Raw genomic sequence first — 22,710 nt, 5'->3', positions numbered from 1 at the left:
GTATTTTTTGAATTTCTTTTTCTTTTTTTTATTTGCTTTTAAAAGGAAACTGCTTCTATAAATCCAGTTTTTTTAAATGACACTAGAACATTCCGAGCAGAAATGTACTCCATCTCTGGCTGAGTCAGAGAAACCCTCTCTTAATGAGGACTCTGGCACTGACTGTGAACCACTGAAACCTTCCTATTGTGACATATTCTGCAATATTTGTGATAAACTGAAGTCTGAGGGATCAAATATCTCAGCAAATCCTCATCGGTGAATGTTAGAAAGTCAGGGAAGGATGGGCACAAAAATAAGGAATTGCATTTCTTTTCCTTTCAGTGATAGGGCTGTATTCTCTGATAATTCTTACAACAGAGCTATGGGACCATGTGGAGCATCCATAACTGGAAGAAAACAAATGGAAACAAGAGAAAACACGGGACAAAAAGCATCTATTTGGAATGTATCCTAAATCATCAATGTGCATGCACGTGCATGTGTGCGCGTGCACACAGAACATACTTAGTCCATTTGGGCAACTATAACAGAATTCCGTAGAGTGGGTGGCTCAGACACCAACCATTTATTTCTCACAGTTCTGGAGTCCTGGGAAGTCCAAGATCCAGGCACTAGCAGATTTCGTGTCTGGTGAGGGTCTGCTTCCTGGTTCTTTTCCCTGCGCCCTCCTTATGGAAGGAACAAGGGAGTTCTCTAGTGTATCTTTTATAAAGATAATCCCATTCATAAGGACGTCACTCCATGACTTAACTCAAAGGCCTTACCTTCCAATTTCATCACATTGGGAATTAGGATCTCAACACAAGAATTTCAATACTCTCTAGTCCATTGTACACTCACACACACATACACACACACACACACACACACACACACACACACACACACACACATTCCTAAACTAGAATTGCCAAGAAGTACTTTGATCCAAGAACAAATATGATATGATACATTAATAGTATTTTTTGTGTAAAAAAGATTAAATATTTTGATACTAATATTGTCCTGACTCCTACAAATAAAAGTTTAAGAAATATAACATAGAACTGGCATTTTTCGATCTGTATATAAACAAACATAAAAAGGCATCATGTTCAAAATTCTCATAATGGAGAAGACTTAGTTATAGTAACATTTTATTACTAAAGACATTCTTACCAAAGGTAGAAATAATAAATATGGGACAGAGATGCATTATCTTCCCTGTCAAACATTTAAGTAGAGCTAAAATGCTTCCACAGTAAACCCTTTCCTCACAGGGAAAATGGGGACAATCATATATCTACCTCTTAGCTTTCCTGGAAGACTAAATTAAACAATGTATATTGCAAAGGCAGAGTCTGGCATTGATTAGTGCTGATAAATAGCATTTTCCCTCCTCTCCTGGAGGCCAGTCCAGGACTTGGTGATATGAGGGCATAAGCACAGGGGGTTTGAGATATGGGTCTGGAAAGAAGACACAGAGTTGGGACTCAGCCTGTATTCACTACCTCATCATGTACCTGCAGAGCAGCCTTGAGAAGATCAGAACTTTGATCAACAAACTCCCAACCAGGCAAACTCTGTAATTGCAGAGGGCCAATTAACTACCTGAACCCTGAGCTCTGTGCAAATCGATACTCCTATAATTTCAACTATGCAAAAGGGAGAATAATATTATCATTTGTGCACATTTTTTAATAATTTTTTTAAATGTTTTTTATTTATTTTTGAGAGACAGACAGAGACAGTGCGAGCATGGGAGGGTCAGAGAGAGTGGGAGATACAGAATCTGAAGCAGGCTCCAGGCTAGCTGTTAGCACAGAGCCCAATGTGGGGCTCAAACCCACGAGCCGTGAGATCATGACCTGAGCTGAAGCTGGCCGCTCAACCAACTGAGCCACCAGGCGCCCCATCATTTGTGCACATTATTATCCCATAACTTATGGATAGGTAGGACACGTACTCCTAGATATTTTAAGCAAATAAATAATCCAATGGTTGCAAGGGAATGTATAATTTTTAAAGACTAGATTGGGAAGTGATTAAAGCAAAATTCCAAAACTGAAAATTGAAAGAAAAATAGTTCCTTGGTTTCTAGGAGAAAAAATATTAAGAATAAAAAAGATCTGGACTATTTACAGATTAGATTTTATAGTCCACTCTTCTGGTTGTAGGTCGTGCAGAAACCGGGTTCCTCTGTGAGTCTTATATGCAAGAAGGCCTTTTCTTCTGAGGAATCTGTATCCCTGCACACCAGCTGGGCTATCTCTATGTAGACACAAGCTTTATTACTTAACCCAGGAACATAGATTGGCTAGACCTCATTAGTGAAACAGTAGGTACTAAAAATTCCTTCTCTGTAGCAAATATATTTAGGAGATGTTGGAGTTTTTAAAAAATAAGAAAAAGACCATGTTTTCCAATGGTTTCTTCATCAGCAGCCCCATTGACAGTTTCACAGCATTTCAGAAAATAAATTCACAGACTAGCATAATCTTTGACCATGAGAAAGTGTTTTTTATAGCTCTACTAAATATCTTTTTGAAAACTTTGTAATAATCTCTATATACAACATGAGGCTTGAACTCATAACCCTGAAATCAAGAATCAAATGCTCTACCAACTAAGCCAGCCAGGCACCAATTATAGCTCCCTTAAATATTGTTACGAACATATTTGGGGTTATATTTGTTATTTTTCTATAACATCTTCTGTTGATGCTAGTTTCCAAAAGTTTAGTACTCTATTCCTCTGAACTGACAAATAACAGGGTCTCTAAAGATTTTCTTTATTTCCATTGTTGGTGAATTGCCATTAGTAATTCTTTTAAGGTTGATCCTTTGATTCTTCATAACTTAGATAATATTTTGACAGATTGGTCTCATAGAATGATTTAGAACCTTAAAAAAGACATTTATTAGCACTTTAGCATAAATTTTTCCCTATGACTGTCAAACCAATACAATAAGAATATTCAAACCAATTGCACATCATTCCTAAACACACGTATTGATAGCAAACATTTCAATTTGGAACTAAAAGGTCACTATGCCAGTTCCAGAACCTCTAATTTCCATATTACTTAAGACCCTGCTGGAAAACATAGCTACTCTTTTCAAGAACTTTCAGAGAAAGTTGTAGTATTTCCTTCAGAAGGGCAGTTGAGACTCTCACAACTAATGTCCACGCATTCATGGCAACAAGAAACAAGGGATATTGACACAGGATAAATCATTGGTAAAACTAATAAATGTCTACTCCAGCTATGAGGACATATGACTGCAAAATCAGCTAGGCAAAAAAGGAAGAAAGGAAGGAAAGGGCATTATAAGACTGATTCCATTGGGGTGCCTGGGTAGCTCAGTTAGTTAAGAATCTGACTTCAGCTCATTGTGATCTCATGATTTGTTGGTTTGAGCCCCACATCGGACTCTGTGCTGACAACTCAGAGCCTGGAGCCTGCTTCAGATTCTGTGTCTCCCTCTTTCTCTTCCCCTCTTCCTCTCTCTCTCTCTCTCTCCCTCAGAAATTAATAAATGTAAAAAAAATTTTAAACAAAAGAGTGATTTGATTATTTGTTTATTTAGTAAATATTTACAAATAAATTGAGTGAATAAATAAATGCAAGGATGTCTATGATGTGCTAGACACCGCATATCACATATCCTGGATGTATGGCAAGCAGGAAAAACATGTTTCCTGCCCTCATAAAACTTATAGTTTATCAGGAGAGAAAAACATTTTAAAAAATTACATAAATAACTATCTAATTGAATTTCAATGGCAATGCTGTTGATGAATGTTCTGTCATCTCACTTTTTTGTTTTTCTATTTTTGTTTGTTCTGTTGTTGTTGTTTCTCCATAAGAGGACTAAAACACCCAGGAATAATTTTTCAAGTGCAAAACTGGAAATAATGTGTTCTCTGAAAGTCTCCTTCCTGTGATGTGGGCCTATTATTTTATTCTCTAGGTGGAAGTGGAAAGTAGTTATGTCCTATTGAGTCTACCTTCCACCTTCAACATCCAATTAGGTGCCATGGCTTAATGATTTTGTCATCCAAATATATCTTAAATTCATGCCCTCTTCTCCATTTCCATATCTAAAAACATAGTTCTAATTCTTTGGTACTCTACCCAAAGTGTTTTTACTAGACTCCAAAATTACAAACAGAATAGAAGGTATTAAAGTAGGAAAGAACCTTAGGGACCATTCTTTAGATGGGAAAACTGAGGCTTAGAAAGACAAATGTCTCATCCAAGACCCCACAATTCAGCCTAGCCACAGCCATGACATTAATTTTTCTTTAGCGCAGCAAATATGGAAGCCATGGAACACTATTCACTGCCTGCTTACAGTCATCCCCAGCCTCTTCTTCCTTGTTAGAAAATCCCCTTTCCCATGATAGGAACCAAAAATGACAAATACATATTTGCTAGGGATAGTCACATGACCCAGTTATGGCTACCAAGATGGAAAGATGGAAAGTCTCTGGCTGCTTTTTGAGAGAGTTTGCTTCTGAAATAAAGAAAAATCAAGAAGAGCTGCCAACACTTGACCCCTTTCTTCCTGTCCTTGGAGCTGAACAACAGCCTAAGGACAAAAAGCCAGCAACTGAGAATTAGAAGGATGCACAGCACTTGGGACCCTCATCTATGAGCCCTGAGCTAGCCTTGAACCTGCCTACTTGCAGACCTCTCATTATGAGAGATTGTCTGAAATCTTTCCTACTTACAACTCCATGTCATATGTTCTGTTACTTGCAGCTGAGTGCACCCTGGATGGTCACTGCTTTATTTCTTTATATTCCAATATTCCAACTACCTCTCGAAGCTCTACAGGAGCAAGGAAATGACCTATTTTTTCATTGTATATTCCCAATACCTAGAACAAAACCTGGCACAATATCAGCACTTGAAAATATTTGTTGAATTAATGAATGCCCCAAAAACTTCATTGGCTCTCTATTTCTACAGAATAAAGTCCAAAGGAGTAATCTGGCATTCAAGGCCCTTGATCTGGCCCCAATCCATCTTTCAGGCCTTGTCTTTTACTTTCATGCATGCTACCTCGCAGGAAAACTGGACTCCTTCTTGCCCTCCCAAACATCCCGTGAGCTTTCCGATGCAGGGCTGTGACTCACAGTGGCCAGTCTGTGGACTAGGCTCCTTCCCACCTCCACCTCAAGAGTTTTCTCTTATTCTTCAAGCTCCAGATCTTCTCCCATAGTGCTTTTTCTGATACTTTCCAGGTACAGATATCTTTTCTATGTTCCTTTTTCTTCTGTGCCATTTATCACTTTTAAACATTCATGATAATTATTTGTTGTACTCATCTCAATTAAATTATGAGCTCCTTAGGGGTAGAAAATCCACCCTCCCAAGAAACAAACACAAAGCTTTGTCCCAGCAGATAACCTAGTACGTTTTTCTTTGTGAGTAGGAGAATGAACAACATTAAAGGGAGCCCATTTAAAAAATAACTTGGAGCCAGGAGTTGGTGCTGACTTTCACAGAAACAAAGGTCAGAATGAATTGCAAGAGGGGAGAGGAGGGCAAGGGACTTGTTGGGAGTGTCAGGAGGGCAAGGGACTTGTTGGGAGCGACAGGAGCAAGAACTGATACTTTGTCTCCTGCCCATGATCGCAAAGTTCTTAATGGAAGATGATCCCAATCAATAGAGCCAGACAGCTGATTTATATAATGGAATCAAGCTGAAGCAGTGGTCTTCCTCGGCAGAGTGATGCGAAAGGGAAAAGGCTACCAGACGAGAATAACCAAGGGACTCCACAAGTACAGCTGCTGGTGTTCAGAAATGTGTTCCCCATCAGCAAACCACAGGAGAGCTCCAGAGAGCAGCCTACTTGAGCCTGGAAGCTGAGGAGGGACGGTGGGGCGAGTGTTGCTGCTGGATTTTGGCTGCCGCAGCGGCTGTCGCTGGGCACGCACCGCAGCGAGGGGTCTGACCGCGCAGACTGCTCTGCGGAGCCTGGGTCCGGCCAGGAATGAGAAGTTAAGAGAGCGAGGGCTGGGAGGAGCAAACCCAAGCAAGGAATCTAGGGAGCAAAAGGAGAGAAAGGGTGATCTTGAGCCAAGACATCAGGCCAAGTGGAACTGGAGGAAATGTCATCATTGGTAAAGGAGGACTTGGAGAAGAAACTGTTTAAGCCACTCTCCCAGAATCTGTACGAGTTTATTGAAATAGAGTTCTCCGTCCAGGACAGGTATTACCTCTGTGTGTCAGGTAATCTGTTCTTTCTGTTATCCCTTCAAAATGTAAATAATCCCAAGATGCGTGGGCGGGAGGGGGACATTTCTGTGTTTGTTTTCCTGTATAATAACAGCACGTGTATCTTCTGATGATAGAGCTTAACTATACCAAGTTTAGGAATTTGGATTCCACAGAATTTTATTTTCGGTACTAAAATGGAAGACAGAAAAATAATATCTCATCAAGAATATTTTGATAAATTGTTCAGAATGAAACTGGATTTGTATTTTCCTGATTGGATTACTTTGCTCCAATCTTTTATTTAATTCACTTTCATGGTATGCAATCTTAATGTGCAAGAGCTATCTTAAAAAATTCAGCAGAGAGCTTTCCGTATATTTTTAAATGTACTGGAGAATTGAGTTATACAGCTCTATTTCCAACCAGCCTGGACAACCAGGGTTCTCCTTTTTCATGCTAGGAAAATAAAAAGACCTTAAATTTTCTTCCTGGTAGTTTATTTTGAAAAATATTTTTTTAAATCCTTTCTCTTCTAGGAAGTATGCTCACAGAAACAATACTCTAATTGTAGAAATTAGCTCATGAAGATGTAACTTAAAGGATAAGGGGCTACTCTCTAAACTATTTAAAATATAGATTTCCTCCCATACTTTTAAATTTCACAAAAATTGTCCAAATGTGGGAATAGGCTTTTGCACTTAATTATGATTTGCTTAATCTGTAATAATTATGCTGAATTTGACAGAAATGCTTATGCCATTATCGAACTTAATATACAGCATTCCCTTTTTCCAATCCACGCCTTTTAGTACTTTTCAGGGGCTTAGGAGGAAGAGCTCAGAAACTCTAAGTGTTCATTATGGACTTTCTTTTTTAAGGCACACACCTCAGCATTTTCAGAAAGCAACTTACAATTCTCTTCCTGATAATTGCCTCAGAAAGACTCTCTAAAGTTGTCAAGATGGAGTACTGTAAGGGAAGTAGAACAGATATAAATAAAATGCTAAGAATTTTTTAAATTCTATCATTCCTAATAAGAACAATATTTACTCAGTAATAAGGCTACTAATATTTATCTAACACTTAGCATATGTTGCTGCTGTATAAATACAATGCATATCAGCATATCAGCAAGGTAAAAAACTTAATTGGCCAGGAAAAAGAAAGAAGTCAAATTATGGGAAAAAAAAGCCAACTGAAATAATTTTAGAGACTGTATCCATGAAATCACTGTATCTTAAAGTATTTTGACTTACTATATTAGAGAAGATGCTTATTCCAACATTAATATTTAATAATTGGGTTCCTACTGTGATCCCCTTTATAATGTTAATTACCCATCATGTAACATTAGCATACATGTATTTTTAAAGCAAACTCATAAAAGGAAAATAATCATAACAATGTATATATCTAACTTACCAAATATATCTTAATTCCTCCCTGCAACCATATAATAAAATGAACTTGTTCAATGTGGCATGAAAAAAGTCTCAAATTAAACTTTTGGAAATAAATAATGTCTTTTCTTTCTATTATCCTTGAGTTCTAGGAAAAGTACTGTAGGCTGGGTTGCACACTTGGTGAAGACACCCTCTTTAGGATTCAATTTTCTCATCTAGAAAATAAATAAGTAGAGGAGGTGATCACTTTCATTGGTAGAACTCAATAATTCTCCTCTGTAAGAAGGAAAAAAAATCCACCACAAATTCCTCTTGGATATGAAGGGAAACAATATTGTGATATTTCACATAAAAGTTTACATTATTAGTCATATTTGGTCACTAATTTTTCATAACTCTCCTCTATATCACATCCATCAACTTGAGAGCACTTTCCCTAAATGTAATATCTATTTATGACCATTTCAAATACATGCAGACCGAATGGTAATTTAAAGTAAAGCCAGTGCGATGATTGATAGACTTTAATCTTTGACCCTGCTTTACTCAGAAAATTTCTATTGACATGAATCAAACAGGTCATATCACAATTACTGAGGCAGGTAAGTCCAGATCTTGGCCACCTTCACAAAGTAGAAAGATTCATAGTTATAATTTTCTCTTTATATCCTACAATCTAGCAGTTCTAAACTGGCAAGAGTCGAAGGCTAGAGTAGCTGAATTCCATCATGCATTTTTCAAACTAAAGAAGATATGTTTCAGTAAGTTACATTCTCTATATATCTGATCAGAATCTGGCTTTTGTAGGGGTCTTGCAACCAGATGATTGTGACTTACTGTTATCTTGATACTTTACCTAATTGGTGTAAAAAGTCAGATGTCACAAACCCAATCTCCCTCTCTGTATTTTGCCGGAATTCACATTGAGAATTTCCTGGCACCTCAGAGTTTGCAAGGTCATTTCTCCTTGGGATTAGCTTCCTCTAGCCTAGAACATCATTATTCACATCAGTTAAAAGCAGTATCTTCTTATGGAGGAGGGAGGAACCTATTATATATGGGCCCTAGAAAGGGATAAGTAACTTGTGCAATGGTGAGCACAAATGAATTTAAGAGATTCTGAAGGACTTGAAATAGTATATAGAGCATTTGCCATAATTGAATGGGAAGGGCATGGTAGAATGGACCCTGGAATGCTTGCGATAAGTCAGATCTGGTATAAAACCTGACACTACTTTGCTCACCTGTCAGCTGTGAAATTTGGGGCAAGATAATTAACTTCTCTGGCCTCAGTGTTGACATCTCTGAAATGGAAATAATTAACACCTACAAATGCACATGGTGCTCTCCTATTAAATCCTAACTAGGGAGAAACAAACATGATAAATTATGTTCCAAAGAAACAAAGTGAGGTAGGGTTAAATTTTTAAAATATATCTAAAAATATATTTACTATGAAAACATATGCTGAAATACAGTTATATAAATAGTGTATACTATAAATAAATACTTAATAAGAATAAAATACACACTAAACATGTAGAAGTATTGTATTTTCTATAATGACGACTTCACATATTATATTATATATTTTATAAATAAAAATTATATACATATTCAGATAAAGATTATAAGTCTTTGCATATACTTAGAAAATATTTTTCATTCATAAATACTAATTTGAAAATAAATGGCATTTTCTAGAATTATGAAAACAGTGTGTTTTCGTACATATTACATTTTAATGTCAGAACAGAACTCTATGAACCTGAGAATCTAACAATTTTGTCAAGCCATTTACAATAAGAATGGTAACAATTAGAGTGCTAAATAAGAATAAATTAACAAGAAAAAACTAAGTATTAGAGACTGGGTGGCTTATAAACAACATTTATTTCTCATGGTTCTAGAAACTGGGAAGTTTAAGATCATGGGACCAATAGATCTAGTATCTGGTGAGGACTAGGATTCCTCAGACACCACTATCTTCCCTTGTAACCTTACATGGTGGACAGGTCAAGGGATCTTTCTGGGGTCTTGTTGTAAAAATTCTAATGCCAAATCACCTCCCAACATTTCTGTCTACTAATACCTTCATCTTCAGGGTTAGGATTTCAAAAATAAATTGGTGGGGGGGACACAAACATTCAATCTACAGTACTCAGAAGAGCCCAAAAATGATTCTATTAAAATATTTCTAGGAAAAAATATTATTTGAAAATTGCTTTTTTAATGTAATCAATAATAGCATTCTCAACAAACCCAAGACATCATCGACATATTGAAACATTTTCACTGAGACTTCCTATCTTTGATATCTTATGGTAGTTCTTCCTCTATTATTTAATTTCAATGGGAAAACAATTATGTGATACTAAGATTGTAAAATAATAGTCATTTGTTTATTTAAAGCATTTGTGTGCTCCTTATTCATGAGCTACTGTTTTTCCTCTATTCTGTAAAATTATATTGGTTCAATTAGCCAACGTTCTTTCCATTTAGCCTTATAAATTATAGTGACTATTTTACCATGGTAATAGAGACAGTTATTAGTGGAAGTATTTATTTTGAAATTAAAAGGGAAAATAAATGGTTGATGTGAAGTTAAGATTGTAATTCTGAAAATGCTAAACTAAAATATCAATATTGGAATAAATTATTCTGAAATGTTCTGGGTCTATAGATATTACTCACTAAATCGTAATTATATAATGGCACCTCTGATGTTACTAAAACCAACTAACTTTGACTGTATAAACACATTTCTGTTTTGAGACAATGTGACAAGTTTCCACTTTGCCACTGCATTACTGTGGATGTGGCCATTTAATTTTGGCTGGCAACAGAGCACAGGCATGGAAATTAGGGATTGAGTCCACTCCAGCCTGAATAGACTTCTTTGACATTTGGCAGAAGACAGTTCTTGGAGCCTTCTTGACTCCAGAGGAGGCTACTTTTGCCAAATTAAGGAGCCTGTACTGTCTCTGTGCTGCTTCATTGTATCGAAGGATTAAGTTTGAAAGCTGCTCGTTTCTTAGTTTGTTGTTAGTGGGACAGTAACTATTAATGTAAGAAAACTTGATAACTGGTAGATCCTACCTTCTTAACATCTTTTTTCATCCTTTATAGAACTGCCCCAAGAAAACTTTCTAGAATTTAAAGCTCAGCCCATTTGCCTAACACCCTTCAGTGACATCCCTCCCCCCAAGTTTCCCCTCCACACACATAGCTCTCAGATTAACATTTGAACTCCTTAGCTTAGCATTCTAGACCCTTCAGGAACTCCCTCCTGCCTAATCTGCTTCCTACCACCCATCCACCCTCACACTTCATGTCAATAATACCAAATACTTATCAGGATTCAAAAGGGTCAAGTATTTCATGCTTTTGTACACATGCTGTTCTAAAACTGCCTCTACCCCTTTCTTCATTCTGCTAACTCCCACTGCCCTGTACCACTCAGATTACCCACTTCTAGAAACGCTCCCTGACCCCACCAATCAGATGGAGATGTCCCGTCTTGATTTTCCTATATTACCTGGTCCATGCCTCATTCACGGCACTGTGATCATGCATTTTCTTTCTAAGGCCCTACTCCCTGTAATCTCAGTGAGAGCATGAATGGTGCCTTATGGGAATTCATTTTTTTCCATGCCTAGCACAGGGCTTTGTACAAAAGGGGTGCTCAAAAATGTATCAAAATAATGAAATGAATCAGTGACCCTCTAGTCAATTGGCTAGTTTTCATAACATGTAGATGAAGCAGTGGAATTTGCTTCAAATTACATTTTCATATAGTATCTAGTTATTTTTCTCCATAAGCACTCTACCACACTCTAAATAGTGACTGAGACAGCTACCCAGAACAAGAACATTGTCCTTTGGTTCTGAGGTAGAGCCTTTGTCTGAACAGACACGTCCTCCTGGTGGAAGGAACTGCCTTGAAGATCTTGTCCCTAATGACAGAATCACTCTACCTCCCCTTCAATGCACCATGCTAGTGGCTTCTTTTCTAGCTCTTTCCTCTTCCCAAAGATAACATCTATATCAGAAATGGACCTTTCTAGAGCTGGAGAAATGTACATGGGCAGAAACCCACCAATTTTTGCACATAATTTCAATTTTTTAATACCAGGTTCAGAGCTTCTGTTCTGAGTCCTTTCCGGGACATGCCCCTCAATCACTCCCTTTGTCCCCACAAATACACAATCTCTCCTCTTCCAAACTCTTGGAATATGTTATCTAAATCATAGCCCTAGTCTCTTCCTATTTCTTGTTTTAGTCCTACCTAAACCAGGAACTGGCACACGGTCTGCACTCAGTGTCAGTGTGTGAAGAAGACCTCTGCAGGTTGTCTTTGCCCTCATCATTCTAGAGAAACTGCACTCAGGAAAGAAATCAATGATATTCCCCAAGTGAGATTCTGTGCCAGGTCTGAACTCTGCTTCACCCAAGAAAGTGACTTCACGAGATGGTCTCCAATTTTTAAATTCTCTGTCCTCGTGATTTTCAGAGCATTGCATTGTTGGGCTTCTCTCTTCCCACATCATCTTTTCAGAACTCTCTGCTGGCACCTTTTTCTTCTTTGCTCTGTCTCATTTCTTTGCTCTTTTCCCTATAAACTTGGTCTTGGAAACCTGTCCACACAGAAAAATTCCAAGTCTGTATCTCCATTCCTAAACTACAAACTTCCAGGGCTCCTGGGTGGCTCAGTCAGTTAAGCATCTGACTCTTGATTTCTGCTCAGGTCATGATCTCAGAGTTCATAAGTTTGAGCCCTGCCTCAGGCAGGGTTCTCTCTCCCTCTCTCTATGCCCCTCCCCTGCTCATGTGCGTGCTCTTTCTCACTCTCGAAAATAAATAAATTAAGTTAAAATAAAAAATAAAGATGCAGTCTAAACTATAAACTTCCATCTCCTTCTTTTCTGAGATAGCTTATGGACACCTTATCTGTATGTCCAAAACTAAATTCATTATTCTGCCTGACCAGCTCACTCTCACCATACTTTCCTGTTTCGGTTTCCATCTGATGTTGTCAATGCCTTGTTTGAAATCTTACTTGCATTTGCCATATCTATTTCCGTTGTCTACATCCTGGGCCTGGATTACAATAACCTCTTACACAAAATGAAGCACTTTAACAATTATAATTACTGCAAACCATGCACTATGTCATTTATATACATGTTAAATCTTTACATCCTATGAGTTTGTAGAACTCTGATGTCCACTTTACAACATGAGCAAATGGAGGGTTAATCTCTCCAGACATGAAGTCATTTACTCAGTTGTTTACCACTTACAGTAGTTAGGAGTGGCATCACGATTTGCATCAAAAATATCTAAAGCCAGAGCCCACTAAGTCTCAATGCCTTTTCCAGACACTTCTAGTCCCTCTTTCTTTTCATCTTCAATGTATCTTGTGCATCGCTGCTTCCAGAAAAATACTTCTTTAATGGGGCACCACTGTACTAGCCTCCTATTCAAGGAGGAAAAAGGCATATGAATATGTATAACTATGAGCTTTCACTGAACATCTGACAGAGTGCATCTTCTTGGAATTTTCAGCCTGCTCAGACTCCCTCTCTAGAGGACTGAACTCATTCAGCAGCTCTGATTTCAGTATACTTGCACCTTCAGAAGAAAATTACTCTCTTCCCCAGCACCATTTCTGGAGCCCTCGCTGCCCAGGCCAGCATCATGACCCTTCCACCAGGCAGAGTATTTGGATACCACAAGTCCTCAGTGGTTTCCTTCCCTTTTCAAATCCAGAGGCTTTCAAAACATTTTCACAATCTCAACCTAGTTAATCCTATTGCCTACCATATCCTAATACAACCAATCTATACAGTCCACCTCCTCTAACCCTACCTGGTGACGTTCAGTTTCTATTGTCCATTCATTTCCTCATTCTGTCCTTAACTTAAAAACGCCTTCAAGTGTCATCTCTGCCTTCCCAAACAGGACCAATTTTAAATCCTATATCAAATTCTATTTCTCCCATAACTATAGTTATTGTTTGTATATAAATCAAAACTATAATAATATATATCTATATATAACAACTATATATACTATACTCTGTATATATTGTATATAGTTATATAGCTATATAGTTATATACTTATAGTTTCTCCCTTAACTATTCCAATCCTCTCCCTTCTCAGAACTCCTATTGAACATATATAGTCTGCTGTACATTGCTTATCTATCATTATGATTATATCATAATGTATTGCCTTATATCTTCTTAACTAGGAGGGCATGCCAAAGTGGTACTTTCCAGAACTAAAAGAGAGTTCCTTAAATACAAACTTTAGTCACAGTCTTAGAGGACAGAACCAGCTTGCAACTTTCTAAGATGTCTAAGTGACATCCATCTTGAAAGAAGTTTTTAGATATTCAATTCCCACTGCCACTTCTTTATTATATACCTATATACTTGGAGCACAGGGTGGCTCAGTTGGCTGAGCGTCTGACTCTTGATTTCGGCTCAGGTCATAATCTCATGGTTCGTGAGTTCCAGCCTGGTGTCGGACACTGCACTGACAGCGTGGAGCCTGCTTGGGATTCTCTCTCTCCCTCTCTCTCTCTCTCTCTCTCTCTCTCTCTGCCCTTCCCCTGCTCACGCACTCTCTCTCTCTCAAAATAAATAAATAAACTTTTTAAAAAGTTTGAACAATAATATACTTGTATACCATTATAATATATATTTTATGTCCCTCATGTGTGTTAGCAGTCTCCAAGGCAGGGACCGTATCTCGTATTTGTATCCTTGTGGCATCTGTCATAATTCTATCAGGTAAAAAAGCAGGTACTCCTTTATTAACTCATTGATAATTTTCAACTCAGGAGTTCTAACACCAAATGTTGATTCTTCTGATGTAATCTGAGACCAAAGACAATGTTTTTAAAGCCAAGAAAGGAGCTCCCACATTTTTTTTCCACAATAAAATAAGCCATGACTGTCTCATACCTTTAGAGGTATAATACTGAAACTTTCTATCTTAATGGCACATTTTGAAGGCTAAAATTTGGAGACATGCTAGAGAAGACTAATAATCTCAATACCAAACAGGTCAATGGTAGCTTCTCCATCAAAAGTCTCACGTCAACTTTTTTTCCCACTGCAACTTTAAGAGAATAGATACAAAGTAGTACTCGTATGGTTGCTTTCAACACTGCCTTGCTGTGTGAGCAGAACTGTTTGCTTTCCCGACCTTACTCTCTCATATTGTCATAAATTAAAATTCCAATTTGTTCTGGTAAATACTTTGGCACTGACCGTATGCTAAAGCGAAGCCTCTTATTTCCGGCCAGGAGTTGAGCCCCATTGTCCACCACAAAGCTCAGAGCTGAAAGCACATAGCTCAGTGCTCCATCGGACAGATTTTACCACTGGCAGCACAGCAGTGTGTAGCCACAGTTGTGGCAAAAAGTAAGTTAACATATGGAGCAAATTAGGGGAGCATACTCATGAAGGCCCAGCTACATCAGGGTTCATAATTGGGGCGCAGATATAACATAGGCTCAAACTCCTTATATGAAAAGGAGATACATAAATACCAAAAAGTATAAAAAGTATAACTTGATGAATAATTTATTGTCTTCTAAGAGTTTATGTAAACCACGTGGTTTTTTTCTGCCCTACAGTGACCAAAAATGAAGAAGTGAAAATAATTATGGTGAAACACTACAGAATAGGTTTAGATGAAAAATATGAAGTAACAAAAAAGTGGTCTTTGAACGATCTGCAGATGATTGATGGAAAAGAAGCAGATACTGTAAGTGTTATGTTTTGTAAGGGAGGCGTGGAATCAATATGCTAGAAATCTTTATGTTCAATATCCTCCTTCATTTCTTGGCACATACTAAGTGTTAAGATGACATATTGCTCTTAAGTGGCATGGGTTATTCAGCTGGGATAATCTACTGGGTTTTTTGTTCTGTTTTTCTGAGTTTAAGTTTGAATCTTTGTCTATTAAATCTAAAAGCACCTTTCCTAAGGGCGTAAACATAATTCTACCACTCAATCCTGACACTAAATATTTGATAGTTCTACTCCCACTCTTTCCTCTCCTCAAATTCCTCCATTAAATTTTGGGGATTCCTTTCTCATCTTCTTGAAACTACTGTCAGTTAACCACTTGATCCTCCAGAAAAACCATTAACTCTTAGAAATCCTTCAACCTTGGAGATGAAAGGGGGGAAATGGTGCGTATATATGCCCGTCTCTCCACTTGACCACTTAATAAGTGGTTTCCTATCAGTCTCTGCTTAAACTCTTCCACTGGTGGGAAACGCATTACCATTGAGGAAGTCCATTCGATTTCTGATTGTCATACTTGTTTTTAAATCTTCTACTATGTTTAACCAATATCCGCTTCAGTCTAACGTCCACCCATCAATCCTAGTTTTATCATTTGGAGCCACGTGGAAAAAATTGGATCCTCCTTTTACATAGCCGCCTTTCCAATATTTAAAGATGATTATAATGTTCCCTCAAGTTTTCTCTTTTCGAGGTTAAGTATACCCATTTTGTTCTTTAAATAACTTTCATTCAAAAATCAAATAAGATAATATGACAGGACAAAACAAATGCTAAGAGGTAGTAGCATTGATGTTATTTTTTCAACACCCTTCACTACACTATTTTCCCTCCTCTAGAACCGTTCAGCTTTACCAGAGTGAAATACAGTACTTTAGAATTAGTGTGACTGGTTTATATTTCCTTGGATCTGAATTCTTTATTTCTATTAAACCCTAACCTGAAACCTCAGTTCTTTTGTGCATGAATTAGCATTTGACCTGATCTGTCATACCCTCTACTTACATAGAATAAAATTTAAGTAAGAGCCCTTGGTGATCTGGCCCCTTTATTTCTTTAAAAAAAAATTTTTTTAATGTTTTATTTATTTTTGATACAAAGAGAGACAGAGCATGAGAGGGGGAAGGGCAAAGAGAGACACAGAATCAGAAGCATGCTCCAGGCTCCAAGCTGTCAGTACAGAGCCCGATGCGGGGCTCAAACCCACGAATGTGAGATCATGACCTGAGCCAAAGTTGGAGGCTTTACCCACTGAGCCACCCAGGCGCCCCTGGCCCTTTTATTTCTGGTCATTCCCCCACTAAGCTGTATACATCCACAGTGCTTAACTACTGACTCGAGGTTTATAATGCCCAGTCACCTCCATCTTTCATCCTATTTCCAGATTCCCCATTGGGTAAAGTCCTATTTCTGTTTCCCTTCCCCCATTGCATTGTGGAGGTAAATGTGTTACAGGCATAATTCTACAAAAAGCAATTGTTGACTTACGCTATGTGCCCTCTGGATAAAAAACTCCTAAAAAAACTATGATCATTACTTTTGTTTTTTGTTTTTTATCTTTCATTGTCACCTTTTGTCTGGTAGATATTAAGCACTCAGTAAGAATCTGTGTTTTTGTTGGATCATTTAGAATTTAAGCTTATTTTTTCTTAATCCTAGTAAATACCACATCCTACCACAGCCTATTATTTCCACCTATCAAATCTTTTAATATTTTTATTGTTAATATTCACTGTAGTATGATGTGGATTTAATGAGCATGATATTTAGGACTTTATTCACATCAATGATAAATATAATGAAGCAAACAGAGCTAAGTGCCATCTGGGCAACCTCTAGGTAATTAAAATGTTACTATTACCACCGTTTGTAGTACCACTACCTGCTACCATCTCATACTTAGTAAACTCATCAGATGGCAGGAACCACAGGAAGTTCTTTTCATATATAATTTCACATAATCATCACAAAACCCCAATGAATTAGAGTCTATTATTACATCCAATTTTTAGGTGAGGAAAATGAAACTTAAAGAGATTAATTGACTTGCCCAAGGTCACAAAGCTATTCAGTATTTTGGGGGTGGAGCCAGACTTTACCCTGAAATCTATTAATATGTCATCTTGGACTACTTGTTTAACATCTCTACATATTCATATATTCATTCATTCATTCATTCATTCATTCAGAATTTGTAGTATCCCAGGCTCTGCTAGGTTTGAAGGTACAGTGGTGAAATAGACAGACATAAGCATTTAATTCTTTCTTACTTATGTACTTAATTATCTGGTCTGAATTCCTAAATTTTGCCCTTATGATCTTTACTGAAATCAACATATGCTATCTGTTATTACCTTGACATCACCAAGGAATCAATCCTGTTTTAAAAATTTGGTGTGTTTGGCATAACTTCTTGGGGAAAGCATGTTATTTCATTGCTGTTTTTCCTTAAGTACTCACCTAGCATTTTTCTGGTAATACATTCTACCTAAAAGTTCAACACTTAAGAAATAGTTATGTATATTTTGCATATCAATAGCTGGACTGTCACACAGAAGTTAAAAATCATGTTCCACAAGAATGCCTCTGAAAACAATAATTGTTCACCACTGAGTAAATTTTTTAAAAGCCCATCCAGGGGCACCTGGGGGCTCAATTGGTTAAGCCTCTGACTTTGGCTCAGGTTATGATCTCCCGGTTCATGGATTCGGCCTGGCTTTGGGCTCTGTGCTGACAGCTTGGAGCCTGGAGACTTCTTCAGATTCTGTGTGTGTCTCTCTCTCTCTCTGACCCTCCCCCACTCACACTATGTCTCTCTCTCAAAAATAAATAAGCATTTAAAAAATAAATAAAAGTCAGCTAATATAAAACTTTTTTATATTATCTTGTTTTGCATATTTAGAACATTGCATATTATTGAAAACCAAAATCTGAATTTAAATTTGAATACAAAAAATATAGATATATGTATGTGTGCATGTATATGGATATATTGAAGACACCAGTACTTTAACAATAATTATCTGTGTGATAGGATTACATATTTTTAAATATTGTTTCTTCTTTATACTATTATGTACTTGCCAAAATTTCTATACTGCATTGAATTTTATCAGAAATCAATGTCAAGTTCACTAATCTAGCTTCACGAATTAACCATTCCTGCCTCATTTTTTGGCCCATTTTCCTTTTCTTATCTTTCTCTCAAGTTCTCAAATATTGCTGATGCCATAATGCCACGCTACAGACTTGTTCAGTGCCTGGGGTTGTATTCAGCAAGGCTGTCAACTTAGATTCCCTGGAAGCAGCTTGCTGTGCTCTGTTCTCTCCTCATGTCCTGGCCTTAATTCCATCCCAACCTTGTTGATTCTTCCCTTTCCCATTGAAGATCTGAACTAGATATAAAAGAGAACCTGAATGTTTATAATTTTCTCATTACGTTGGACCTCAAATTACTGAACTGCCAGGAAAAACAAAAACACGATTATATCCAAAGAGCAGTTCTTTTAAAGATGAAATGAAAATATCCCAGTTGTTCTGGTAATTTCTACTTCTCTCTCTTGGAATTGAATCCTCAGGAGTCAGCATTTATTATAGTTTTCTCAATAGCAATGATACAGCTTTAAATAGAACAATTTTGAGCCAGAGAGTTGTCAACTTTAAAATGCAATGGAACTGAAATTGAAGTCAATTTATAAAGCAGAAATCAAAAGGACTGGGGATTTGGAGAGTGATGTGGAGAGAGAGGATGGTGTAATAAACGTGGAGCTGGGTTGACTGAGATCTTGGTTCTTACCCTGGCTCAGCCAACAACTACACGTGTGACCTGGGGTTCACTTCTCTGGAAACTATTATCCCAGCTATAAACAAGAGGTCACTGAGTGGTCTAGGAGACCTCCTTTCAGCAATAGGATTCTATGGAAAGAAAGAAGAAAAGAAGGGAGGAAGAGAGAAAGAGAGGGAAGGAGAAACTTGTAGTCTATGTATATGCCTGCTTAGGCTTCAGTTATTAGGATAAAGGAGAAAAGAAATCTCCTCTGAGTTTCTTAAAAGCATAACGGGTATTTTCTACAAGATAAGGAGCAAATGTTTTAGTGAGAAAACTATACAAAGAGCAGGAATGGGTGTGATTTCTTTTTATTGAGATTACCTGCAGAAGTGTCTTTCGAGCAGCAATTATGACAGCCAAGAAAAGGTTTGCAAGGTGTGGGGAAGGGGAACAATGCATGTAAAATCATACCACTTTTGTACATTCTTTTTTAAAAGCATTGCTTGTTTTTGGTCTTTGTGTGTGTGTGTGTTTTAATTAATGGTATAGGGGCACCTGGGTGGCTCAGTTGGTTAAGCATCCGACTTTGGCTCAGGACATGATCTCACAGTTCGTGGGTTCGAGCTCAGTTTCAGGCTCTGTGCTGACAGCTGGAGCCTGGGGCTGCTTTGAATTCTGTGTTTCCCTCTCTCTCTCTGCCCATCCTACGCTCACACTCTCTCTTTCTCTCTCTCAAAAATAAACATTAAAACATGTTTTAAAAAGTTAATGGTATAAAGCAAGGTGATATTAACACCAGTATCATAATTTGGTGGAGGGGGGCAGGTTTGGGAAAGAGAAAGTCCTTATTATGCAGTTTGTATAATTAATCTTATGTAAACTTCATAGTGACCTTTCTTAAATGAGCAGAAAAATGAAGGTAAGATCAGGTAAGTACTTTGTCCATGGTTACATCACATATTCAAAATGGTTATCTAACTTCAAAACTCATATTCTTTCTCCTGCCTCCTGCAAGAATTTTCCTATTTAAAAAATAAATTGCCAAAATATAAGCTATTTGTACATAATATTTGGATACTATATGGTAACTAATTATTAATAGTCTGCTTTGGTCTCTCTCTACCTCCGTGTCATTCAAGGCAATGTTTATCTCCACTTCTCTTTTTATCAGACTACTTCAAATCAGTTCAAGACGCATTTGTTGAGAACTTAGTAGTTGCCATGGATAAGCACCAGGAACACAAAGATAATTAATTCAAAACCTCTGCCCTCAAAAAGAGGGGTTAGGCAGGTAATGAATATGAAGGCATTTAGTAAACTGAGTGGCACTTATTATTATTTTAACATATAAGACTTAGATCAGGCGATGTCCTCTTTTTCTCAAAACACTTTCACTAGAAGTCTAGTGATAATCCAGAGGCAATCAATCAATAGAGGCAGTCTTGAGTAATTTGACAGTTTCATCCAAATGATTTAATGATCCCTGCTATTAATTTCAAAGGCAATTCCTTGCTATTAACTTTAAAGTCAGCAAGTTTGTGACCCGTAGCATGCTGAAGGCTACTCTTGCCATCTCATATTTCCCCCTTCTACCATTGTAATGGCACAAGGGACCAACCTCTTGTAAAAGAAATGAAGACTCTTTTCTCCCTGTTAGAAGCCTGTGAGTGGGTTTATTCACTTTTTCTATCCTGATCCATCCTCTCAAATTACTACCCTGGGAAAACTTAATAACTGTGTATTCTCAGACAGGTTTTGTTTGGAAATTTGAAAAATCACAGATGCTTCCAAAGTAATCTTTCATATTGTTGTTCTTTTTAGAAGCAATATGTTTAAAGCAAGTAGCTTTGGAAATCTCATTTGTAGATTTTAGAAATATGTTTGATACTGATACTTTATGATCAGTAAGCATGTACAAGACAATATGAGAAAAACCCCCAGGAAATCTAGCTACTTTCCTGCCTACAAACAAAATCATGTCTCTCTTTTTCTTCTAGGACAATCCATTTTTTGATCTGCACTTCAAGAAAGTGTACAGTTTGGAAGCATATAGTTGTGCTTCTAAATATGCCTTTGCTCGAACTGTGAATAAGCTAAACCATGTATATCTTAAGAAGGACTTACAGATTGTGAACTTTGATTCTACTTACATTAATGATGATTCCATTTGGTCCTCCAACAATAAGGATTGCTTGGTTCTTATGAGAATATGCTTTTATGCTTTCAATCTAGTATGCTTGTCCCTGTGTCCTCTGCCACTCTGAAGCTATATACTATGCTCCTTTATCAGTATTCTATGAAAATGGTTCCCTAGGTAAATATTGATAGTCATGATTTTGTTTTTCCCTTCATCGGTGACTGTTATTTATATGAAAATAAAGTGATGCTTTGTGAATTGCAGTGGGATGTGTTTTAATGCAATCATTCAACACTTGGGACTTTTGCCTGTGTGTTGCTTGGTAACTTTGGAAGGAACTGGATGGTTCTGCCTATACCTCTATTTTACTAAAAAGTAACAAGAAGTATCTTGAAAGGCCTAAATAAATGGAAATACATTTATGTTCATGGATAGGAAAAGATGTCTATACTACCCAAAGCAACTACAGATTCAATGCAATCTCTGTTAAATTTCCAACAGCATTTTTAGGAGTAATGGGCAAGATGATCCTCAAAATCATGGAATTGCAAGAGGGCCTAAATAGCCAAACAATCTTGAAACAGGGGTACAAAGCTGAAGGACTACACCTCCCAATTTTAAAACTTATTATAAACCTGCAATAATCAAAATATTATGGAGCTGGCATATGGATAGCCATATAGACCAATGGGATAGAAATGAGAGTTCAGAAATAATCCAAACATCTACGGTCAGCTGATTTTTGACAAGGGTGCCACCAAATTCATTCAAAGTGGAAAGAATAATCTCGTCAACAAATGATGCTGGACAACTGGATATCCCCAAGAAAAGAATGAAGCCTCTGTCTTACACCATACACAAAAGTAAACTTAAAATGGGTTAAAGACTTCAATGTAAACCTGAAACCATAAAAGTACTGGAATAAAATATAGGATTAAATCTTCAGGACCTTGGATTTAGCAATGGATTCTTACTATATCGAAAGTACAAGTAACGGGAGAAAAAAAATCAATCAGACTCATCAAAATCGCTTTTGTATCAAAGGACATTATCAATAAAAGGAAAAACAAACCTATAAAATGGGAGAAAATATTTGCAAATCATATACCTGACAAGAGTGTAATACCCAGAATACATAAACAACTCCTACAACTCAGTATCGAAAAGACAAACACCCCAACCTAAAAATGGCTCAAACAGACATTTCTCCAAAGAAGATAGACAATAATCACAAGAAAAGATACTCAACATCATTAGTTAAAGGGAAATACAAATTAAAACCACATGAGATACCATCACACCTACTAGGATGACTTTCAAAACAAAAACAGAAAATAACAAGTATTGTTAAAGATGTG

General features: G+C 37.2%; 1 protein-coding gene across 1 annotated transcript; it reads left to right on the top strand.

Annotated features, from left to right (window-relative positions):
• Nucleotides 1–6,106: 6,106 nt before the first annotated feature.
• On the top strand, nt 6,107–21,479 carry EXOC1L (exocyst complex component 1 like). Its single transcript, XM_029931872.1, has 3 exons — nt 6,107–6,227; nt 15,272–15,402; nt 21,213–21,479. Exons 1-3 carry the CDS (start codon nt 6,107–6,109, stop codon nt 21,477–21,479), a joined length of 519 nt encoding a protein of 172 aa, XP_029787732.1.
• The last annotated feature ends 1,231 nt before the right edge of the window (nt 21,480–22,710 follow it).

This window comes from Suricata suricatta, chromosome 1, assembly GCF_006229205.1.
Source record: "Suricata suricatta isolate VVHF042 chromosome 1, meerkat_22Aug2017_6uvM2_HiC, whole genome shotgun sequence".
Classification (NCBI taxonomy): Eukaryota; Metazoa; Chordata; class Mammalia; order Carnivora; family Herpestidae; genus Suricata; species Suricata suricatta.
Note: the sequence above shows the minus strand (reverse complement) of the source record. Positions and strands in the feature narration are given on the sequence as shown.